This window comes from Hylobates moloch, unplaced genomic scaffold (genome assembly GCF_009828535.3).
Source record: "Hylobates moloch isolate HMO894 unplaced genomic scaffold, HMol_V3 SCAFFOLD_14, whole genome shotgun sequence".
In the NCBI taxonomy this organism is placed as follows: domain Eukaryota; kingdom Metazoa; phylum Chordata; class Mammalia; order Primates; family Hylobatidae; genus Hylobates; species Hylobates moloch.
Genome location: NW_026652289.1, coordinates 72,816,685 through 72,826,775, shown reverse-complemented (window position 1 = coordinate 72,826,775; position 10,091 = coordinate 72,816,685). Strand labels below are relative to the sequence as shown.

At 42.7% G+C, this 10,091-nt stretch overlaps 1 protein-coding gene and 1 non-coding gene across 2 annotated transcripts in view; one reads left to right on the top strand and one right to left on the bottom strand.

Annotated features, from left to right (window-relative positions):
• RTF1 (RTF1 homolog, Paf1/RNA polymerase II complex component) overlaps nt 1-10,091 on the top strand; it is a 72,578-nt gene that overhangs the window by 32,062 nt on the left and 30,425 nt on the right. Inside the window, exon 3 of the mRNA XM_032174807.2 lies at nt 9,939-10,086. Within this exon, the coding sequence (XP_032030698.1) occupies nt 9,939-10,086 (148 nt within the window). The remainder of the gene's footprint in view (nt 1-9,938; nt 10,087-10,091) is intronic.
• LOC116482662 (U6 spliceosomal RNA) lies at nt 4,543-4,644 on the bottom strand. Its single transcript, XR_004251941.1, has one exon. It is a non-coding gene; the product is annotated as a U6 spliceosomal RNA (small nuclear RNA).

Here is a 10,091-nt window from a genome sequence, read left to right as displayed (position 1 = left end):
ATAGATAGATAGATAGATAGACAGACAGACAGACAGACAGATACACTTCCACCCAACAATGCTAACTTATTCATTTTACTCTGTGTAAATGATAACTAAATAAAATATTTTTAAAAACAAAAATATGCTTTTCACTTTTTACCATGAAATGTCATTTTGTTACAGTATTCTTTATGGAGAGAGATATTCTTTATCAAATTTTAAAAGGTGTCCTCTCTTACTATTTAGCTGCTTTTTTATCATTAAGATATGTTGCACCTCATTAAATGTTTCTTCTGCCTTTGTTCATATCATCATTCCTCCTAATAAGGTAAATTATATACATTTACTTTCAAGTGTTAAGCCAACCTTGCAATCTTGAGGTAAATCTAATTTGGTCTTTATGTTTGATCTTTCTTAATACACTATGGAACTTGGTATGATACTATTTTATTCAAGATTTTCTTCTCCATGTTCATAAGAGTGATCAGATTATTTTCTTCCTTATGCCTTTGCGAGTTACAACATCAAGAGTATGCCAGTCTCACAAAATGAGTGAGAAAATGTTACCCCATTTTTCTCAAATATGAAATAATTTGGGGAATTTTAATTTACTTGTATCTTGAATGTTTCATAGAATTGCCCAGAAAATTATTTCAGTTTGAAACAAATTTTTGTAGGAAAATTTTTAACAAATTTCTTATTTTTTGAACAAACTACTTTTCAAATTTCTCTTCTTTTTGAGATAATTTTAGTGAGTTTTGAACTTTATTTATTTATTTTTTTGAGACGGAGTCTCGGTCTGTCACCCAGGCTGGAGTGCAGTGGCGCAATCTTGGCTCACTCCAAGCTCCACCTCCCGGATTCACGCCATTCTCCTGCCTCAGCCTCCCCAGTAGCTGGGACTACAGGCGCCCACCACCACGCCCGGCTGATTTTTTTTTTTTGTATTTTTAGTAGAGACGGGGTTTCTCTGTGTTAGCCAGGATGGTGTTGATCTCCTGACTTCGTGATCCGCCCGCCTCAGCCTCCCAAAGTGCTGGGATTACAGACATGAGCCACTGCGCCCAGCCTCATGAGCTTTATGTTTTACATATTGGCTCTTAACTGTGTAGACAAGCAGATAGTAACGCCTCATCTTTCTAGACACCATTAAGATCTCATTGCAAGAATTTGGAATAAGGTGATTTTCATGGACTAGTTAATTACTCAAATGTATTTTCAAGAAATTCCGACACTCCCAACCTAACAGTGTAATGTAGTATTCATTATATTGTGCATTTTTTGGTATCACTTCTGTTTTTCTTGTGCTTTTGTCTTCATAACTAGACTACAAGTTTTTGTGATTGAGTGCAAGGATTCTCTATGCTTTCCAGTTAAATGTATGTGATTGCTTGATGATGAAATACAATAGTGTCTTTTGTACTTTATCTGATTACACAGGAGAAAGGAAAAGAAAGCTAAGGTATTCTTCATGTCTTCAGACAGACATTAAATTGCATTTACTGCCTCCTGTCACTTGGGATTAAAAAAAATTGCATTTACTCTTCAACTCCTGACCCCATTTTTTTTTTTTTTTTTTTGGAAACAGAGTCTTGCTCTGTCAAGAAGGCTGGAGTGTGGTGGCTCAATCTCCGCTCTCTGTAACCTCTGCCTCCTGGGTTCAGGCAATTCTTCTACTTCAGTCTTCCAGGTAGCTGGGATTACAGGCGCATGCTACCACGCCCAGCTAATTTTTTTGTATTTTTAGTAGAGACGGGGTTTCACTATGTTGGCCAGGCTGGTCTTGAACTCCTGGCCTCAAGTGCACCGTCTGCCTCGGCCTCCCAAAGTGCTGATCCCAGCACAGGTGTGAGCCACCACACCCACCTTCCTCTGACTCTTTTTTTATTTTCAGAAAAAAACACCTAAATCAGGAACCGTGCCCTCTCAAACACATCTCTTTTGTGGCCATTGTCAGTATCTAGAATAATGACTATAGAACCTCTCTTACAATTACTTTGACTCAGAATAACATTCAGTTTATATGGAAACCTACGATGTTACAGGGTCTTAGAGATCATCTGAACTTTTTTTTCCACAGATGAGAGAACAGACTCACAGAAATTCTTATTTTCGGCCGGGTGCGGTGTCTTAGGCCTGTAATCCCAACACTTTGGGAGGTTGAGGCGGGCGGATCACGAGGTCAGGAGATTGAGACCATCCTGGCTAACACAGTGAAACCGCTTTTCTACTAAAAATACAAAAAATTAGCCAGGCATAGTGGCATGTGCCTTTAGTCTCAGCTACTCAGGAGGCTGAGGCAGGAGAATCGCTTGAACCCAGGAGGTGGAGGTTGCAGTGAGCCGAGATTGCGCCACTGCCTGGGCGACAGAGCAAGACTCTGTCTCAAAACAAAAAAAATTATTTTCTTTTCATAAAATAGTACCTCACATGTATGTAGAACTTCCTGGTTTCTAGTGTGCTCTAAAACTTTTCTTATTCTCTCTCCTTTTAGTCTCACACTACCCTGGTAGGTGGTCAAGGCAGTGTTATTATTCCTACTTTACAGATAAGGAAATACTCTCTGGTTAGAGGCTTGAGCTCTATCCCAGTTCTTTAGACCCTAATCCCAGTGTAGTTTGTCACTAGCCCAGCTGTTATTTTTTTTTTTTTGAGACGGAATCTCCCTCTGTCACCCAGGCTGGGGTGCAATGGCACAGTCTCGACTCACTGCAACCTCCACCTCCCAGGTTCAAGCAATTCTCCTGCCTTGGCCTCCTGAGTAACTGGGATTATAGGCGCCCGCCACCAGGCCTGGCTAATTTTTGTATTTTTAGTGGAGTCAGGGTTTCACCATGTTGGCCAGGCTGGTCTTGAAATCCTGACCTCAAGTGATCCACCTGCCTCAGTCTCACAAAGCGTTGGGATTACACTCATGAGTCACCACGCCCAGCCCCAGCTGTTATTCTTGAACTCTACTTACTGAAAGGTATTTTATTTCACTTGTAAATTCAGTTCAGAGTCACTGGGTTGGAATGGTTTCTGTGCTGGGTCCAGAGACCTAGGAATATGGGTATTCCTTGCTCATTAGAGATAATTTGCTCTCTGAAATCTTGAAGTTTCTTTACTTTCCTGCCTTCATCATGCTCAAAATACTCAGCATCTCAGTGCCACCCAGTTCCAGAGCAACCAGTCCCCGCCTTGTGTTTCTTCCCATCTTTCAGTTGCGTGCCCAGAAGGATAGCTGCTTCACAGAATGGCGATCTGCTTATAACATTCTATACACACTCAGCGTGACATGGGGGAATATAGTACTCACTTCCTTGTTTCACTAGGTAATTGTTGCCCATTAAAATATCTGTTACATCAGTGAGAGTCAAACTGCCAATCTCTATTATTAGGAAGAAAACATATTCCATCCAGTCTCTTTTTAAGTTTTCTTCATTGCATATTTACAGAATGCTTTTCTGGTGTTCTGTGGGGTTGCATACATGTACACCTAGGAAAGCAGGATGTCAGTGTGTACAAGAGTCCTGACAATGGATCCTTTCTTTACCCAGATGGTTTTTGAGCAGTGGTCATTGGGAGACCCCCTGGCCTCTGTACTTGGTTCAGCAGACCAGTGGGCGCTCATTTTCTCATTCTTGGCTTATGTTTGGTGCATTTGAGGGCAGTTTAAGGTTATAACAGAGCTTACCTTTCAGTAGAACCATAGTTTTCAAAACAGATTAAGAAGTGCCAGGTCATTTCCTCTACTTCCTTCTGGATGGGGAAAGTATAAGAGCATCCCTTTAATTCTTTCCTTTATTCTTTAGATCCCATTTACTGCTACATCCTGGTGAAATAATTCATTTTTCCTCTGTCTCAGAATCAGATTAATAAAATTTTTGCTGGGATGGGTGAGCCATTTCTGGACTAATAGCTGGATTAAGATATTTCCATATCAATTCTGCTTAGACTCTGTTCTTGGGAGAAGAGGTACAGAGCAAATATTTTAAGTATGTGCTTAGACAAAAAAGCATTCGGGAATCTCTGGTTTATGGGAGTAAATGATCTATTCTTGAGAAAAAAAATCTTTGGGAGATTATTGGGACCTATTTGTGTCTCTTTCCCTGAATTAAATAAGAATAATACTGAGACTGGCTTCCAGATTTTTTAAGTGATCATTTATCTTTGAGTGGTGGCAATACAGGTGATTAAAAAAAAAATCAAATAAAAAAATATGGGAAATGTTGGCTGGGTGTGGTGGTTCACGCCTGTAATCTGAGCACTTTGGGAGGCCGAGGCAGGCAGACCCCCTGAGATCAGGAGTTTGAGACCAGCCTGACCAATATGGTGAGAGAAAAGACTCACAGCAATTCTCATTTTCGCCTGGGTACGGTGGCTCTACTAACCCTGTCTCTACTAAAAATACAAAAATTAGCCGAGTGTGGGGGCAGGCGCCTACGGTCCCAGATACTCGGGAGGCTGAGGCAGGAGAATCCCTTGAGCCCAGGAGGTGGAGATTGCAGTGAGCCTAGATCATGCCGCTGCACTCCAGCTTGGGTGACAGAGCGAGCCTCCATCTTGAAAAACAAAACAAAAAATAGGGAATATTTCACGAATTTGCACGTCATCTTTGCACAGGGGCCATGCTAACCTTTTCTGTATTCTAATTTTAGATATGTGCTGCTGAAGCGAGCATAGGTGATTTTTTAAAATTAATTTTTATATTAAATTAAATTTATTTATTTATTTGAGACAGGCTCTCACTCTGTCGCCCAGGCTGGAGTGCAGTGTCGTGATCTTGGCTCACTGCACCCTGGACCTCCCGGGCTCAAGCCATTCTCCTACCTTAGCCTCCTGAATAGCTGGGACTATAAGCGTTCGCCACCACGCCCAGCTAATTTTTGTATTTTTTTGTAGAGACTGGGTTTCGCCATGTTGCCCAGGCTAGTCTTGAACCCTGAGCTCAAGCAATCAGCCTGCCTTGGCCTCCCAAAGTGCTAGGATTTCAGGCATGAGCCACTGCACCCAGCCTATTTTATTTTTATTTTTGTGTCCCTGTTATGGAGACAGGTGATTTTTTTTTTTTTTTTTAAATTTGAGACAGAGTCTCCCTCTGTTGCCTAGGCTGGAGTGCAGTGGTGTGAACTTGGCTCACTGCAAGCTCCGCCTCCTGGGTTCACGCCATTGTCCTGCTTCAGCCTCCCGAGTAGCTGGGACTACAGGCACCCGCCACCACACCTGGCTAATTTTTTTGCATTTTTAGTAGAGACGGGGTTTCACCATGTTAGCCAGGATGGTGTCGATCTCCTGACCTCATGATCTGCCCAGCCGGCAGCAGGTGATTTTTTAAATTAAAAAATATATTTCCTTAAATAGAGATGGGGTCTTGCTGTGTTTCACAGGCTGGTCTCCAACTCCTGTGTTCAAGTGATCCTCCCACACTGGCCTCCCAAAGTGCTGGGATTATAGGTGTGAGCCACCACACTCGGCCTGGTGATTTTTTTTTTTTTCCCAACTTTACAAATACTTTTCTGGTTGTGCACTGTGGTGTTTCTCTAGTAATAGCTACTCAGGAGGTTGAGGTGGGAGTATTACTTGAGCCCACGAGTTTGAGTACAGCCTGGGCAACATAGTGAGACCTCATCATAAACACGAAAAGAAAACAAAAAGCAAACAACTTTTCTATATTTTTAAGGCCTAATATAATGAACATTTATTATTATTAAAATTATATTTTAAAGGTTTATTAAAAATAAAATACATGCTATGTGCAGTGGCTCATGCTTGTAATCCCAGAATTTGGGAGACTGAGGCAGGAGAATTGCTTGAGCTTAGGAGTTTGAGACTAGCCTTGGTAACATAGTGAGACCTCTCTACAAAAAGTTAACAAATTAGCCAGGTATGGTGGCATGCACCTGTAATCTCAGCTGCTCAGAAGGCTGAGATGAGAGAATCTCTTGAGCCCAGTAGTTCAAGGCTGCAGTGAGCTATGATCATGCCACTGCATTCCAGCCTGGTCAACAGAGCAAGACCCAGTCTCAAAAATAAAAAATAAAATGAAATAAAATACAAAGTAAATATACAAGTAGCGGCACTCCAACTTCTCAGTACTGTAAGATATATATAAGAAGTTTTAGGCCAGGTGCGGTGGCTCATGCCTGTAATCCCAGCACTTTGGGAGGCCAGGGCAGGCGGATCAGGAGTCCGAGGCCCAGCCTGAGGTCGGGAGTTCGAGACCAGCCTGACCAACATGGAGAAACCCCATCTCTACTAACAATACAAAATTAGCTGGGCGTGGTGGCATATGCCTGTAATCCCAGCTACTCGGGAGGCTGAGGCAGGAGAATCAGTTTAACTTGGAAGGCAGAGGTTGCAGTGAGCCGAGATCGGGCCATTGCACTCCAGCCTGGGCAACAAGAGCAAAACTCTGTCTCTTTTTCTTTCTTTCTTTCTGTCTTTCTTTTCTTTTCTTTTCTTTTTCTTTTCTTTTTTCGAGACGGAGTCTCACTCTGTCTCCCAGGCTGGAGTGCAGTGGCGCGATCTCGGCTCACTGCAAGCTCCGCCTCCCGGGTTCACGCCATTCTCCTGCCTTGGCCTCCCGAGTAGCTGGGACTACAGGCGCCCACCACCACGCCTGGCTAATTTTTCTGTATTTTTAGTAGAGACGGGGTTTCACTGTGTTAGCCAGGATGGTCTCGATCTCCTGACCACGTGATCTACCCGCCTCGGCCTCCCAAAGTGCTGGGATTACAGGCTTGAGCCGCTGCGCCCGGCCGCAAAACTCTGTCTCAAAAAAAAAAGAAAGAAATTTTATGTTTAAAAGTAAACTCACCCACATTATTGTAATCCCCCCAAAACCTTGTCACATACAGAACTGTTGGTTTTTTGCCTTTGGTGTGATAGACCTGGCTCAGTCAGCCTCATGGGAGGTAAGGCAGCTTTGTTGTTGGAAGAAAAAAACGATGTTCTCTTCTCACATTCAGATTTAGTTAGGAAAGCCCCTTTTCACTCAAAGCATTTTTATTTTCTTCTAGTTTACTCATGTCTTCTCACTACCCCACAAGGGACAAACATTGAGGTCAGGAGTTTGAGACCAGCCTGGCCAACATGGCCAAACCCCGTTTCTATTAAAAATACAAAAATTAGCTGGGCGTGGTGGTGTATGCCTGTAATCCCAGCTACTCGGGAGGCTGAGGCAGGAGAATCGCTTGAACCTGGGAGGCAGAGGTTGCAGTGAGCCAAGATCACGCCACTGCACTCCAGCCTGGGTGACAGAGTGAGATTCCATTAAAAAAAAAAAAAAAAAAAAGTTGATATATTTTAGCTCAGTTAACTAAGAAAGTGAACACTTTGGCCTCCTTTAGGTTCTTGCAAACTGGCTTTAAAATTATCTTCCTGGCCGGGCATGGTGGCTCCTGCTTGTAATCTCAGCACTCTGGGTGGCTGAGGCAGGTGGATCATGAGGTCAGGAGATCAAGACCATCCTGGCTAACACGGTGAAACCCTGTCTCTACTAAAAATACAAAAAATTAGCCAGGTGTGGTGGTGGGTGCCTGTAGTCCCAGCTGCTCGGGAGGCTGAGGCAGGATAATGGCCTGAACCCGGGAGGCGGAACTTGCAGTGAGCCGAGATCGCACCACTGCACTCCAGCTTGGACGACAGAGCGAGACTCCGTCTTAAAAAAAAAAAAAAAAAAAAAATCTTCCTTGAAATGATTAAAATGTGAAATGGTTGAAAACTCAGACTTAAAAGGGAAGCATTAGGGCTGTGCAAGGTGGCTTGTGCGTATAATCCCAGCACTTTGGGACGCCAAGGCTGGAGGATTGCATGAGTCTAGGAGTCTGAGACAAGCCTTAGTGACATAGCAAGACCCTGTCTCTACAAAAAAATTTAAAAATTAGCTGGGCATGATGGTGCACACCTGTAGTCGCAGGTACTCAGGAGGCTGAGATAGGAGGATCATTTGAACCTGGGAAGTCGAGGCTGCAGTGAGCTATGATCCTGCTGCCCTGCACTCCAGCCTGGGTGACAAACGAGACCCTGGCTCAAAAACAAAAAAAAGATTAAAAATAATACCCTTTTACAATGTTTTGTGAAGGTAAACTAGCAGACTGTTGTTCTTAAGAATAGCTCATATGGAAAATTTCTAAGTTGGAAACATCTTCAGAACTACACCTCTACCCAACCCCACCCCCTCAAGAAAAGACCAAAAGAATTTACTTCTTCTTTTACCTATTGTGAAATAGGAGGTTAATTTCTCATCCTATTATAGAAGGAACAAAGAGTTTATACCTTTGTTGGATATTAGATGTAGAAATATTATGTTAATACCAGACTTAATATTCAGTCTGTGATAATCAAAAGATGATTATTCTTTATGGTAATTAGAACAAAGTTTCTGAGTAAAGTATTTTTCACCTAAAATCATTTTAAGTTGGCAAGTTAAAATATCAAAGGAGATATGGTTTAATGTAACTAAATAGTCTGCAAATTTGTAAAGTGGTTGTATGGCCTTTCAACTTAAAGTGCTTGATGAAGATGGTTTTTGGCTTTGGGGTAGTTAACTGTATTGCCTGCCTGTTTGACAGTGCAAATTACAGGTTCCTTATGTTTTGATATCTGGGATTTCCTGTTTATGATCCAGTTTAAATGTCATGTTATTGTGTAATATATGCCAGTGTTTTAAAAAGGATACGCACATATATTTAATGATGTACATTACTTTCTGCCTCTTTGGAGTTAGTGCCAGTGCTGCCATTCATGCCAAAGAATGGCCTTCATCCTTTCTCTCTGTGCTTTCTGCAGTTTTCTCCTGGGCACAAGCTACGTTCCCTGCCTTCCTGAGACCCACCCCAGAACTAAACCATTCTCTGTACTGAAACCCAGACATATCAACCATTAACAATTACTGCCATCTCTGCCACATAAAACATCAGAAGCTGTTTTTTGACTTGCCATAAAGTTGATATCTTTTCTGTTTTCTGTTGGCAATAAAACATACATGAGCTGGGTGCAGTGATGCACACCTGTAGTTCCACCTACTTAGGAGGCTCAGGTGAGAGGATCACTGGAGCCCAGGAGTTCAAGGCCAGCCTAGGCAACATAGCAAGAACCTATCTGAAAACAAAAAGAAAAAATAATAATTAAATTATATGTTTATTATGTAACTTTTCTCTTGTTTCTAAGAGATTCCAGACCAGAAGTTCTAAAGTTTTAAGCAAGTTTTCAAAAATCTAGGCTGGGGCCAGGCACAGTGGCTCACACCTGTAATCCCAGCACTTTGGGACGCCAAGGCAGGCGAATTGCTTGAGCTCAGGAGTTTTAAGACCAGCCTGGGCAACGTGGTGAAACCCCGTCTCTACAAAAAATACAAAGCTTAGCTGGGTGTGGTGGTACACGCCTATGGTCCCAACCACTTGGGAGGCTGAGGCAGGAGGATAACGATCCTGGGAGGTCAAGACTGCTGTGAGCCCGAGATCGCACCACTGCACTCTAGCCTGGGTGACAGAGCGAGACCTCGTCTCAAAAACAAAAATCTATGCCAGGTGCAGTGGCTCATGTCTGTAATCCCAGCACTTTGGGAGGCTGAGACAGGAGGATTGTCTGAGCTCAGGAGTTCAAGACCAGCCTGGGCAACATAGTGAAACCCCGTGTCTACAAAAAATACAAAAATTAGCTGGGCTTGGTGGGGCACACCTGTAGTCCCAACTACTCCAGAGGCTAAAGTGGGAGGATGGCTTAAGCCTGGGAATCAGAGGTTGCAGTGAACCAAGACTATGTCACTGCACTCCAGCCTGGGCAACAGAGTGAGACCCTGTTTCAAAAAGAAAATTTTTTTTTCAAAAATCTGTATTTTTTTTTTCATATGAAGTGTATTTGTTTTGGATTCAAAGATGAATGCCAGAGACTCCTAACTCTTGAGTCTTCCAGCTTTTCCCAATAAAGTCCCTATTCCTATTTCAGTCTTCCTTTTTCTTTTCTCCTTATAGTGGACATTTGGGAGCAATAAAAATAAGAAGAAAGGAAAAGCCAGAAAAATAGAGAAGAAAGGAACCATGAAGAAACAGGCCAACAAAACTGCCTCCTCAGGCAGTTCAGACAAAGACAGTTCAGCTGAGAGCTCAGCCCCTGAGGAAGGTGAG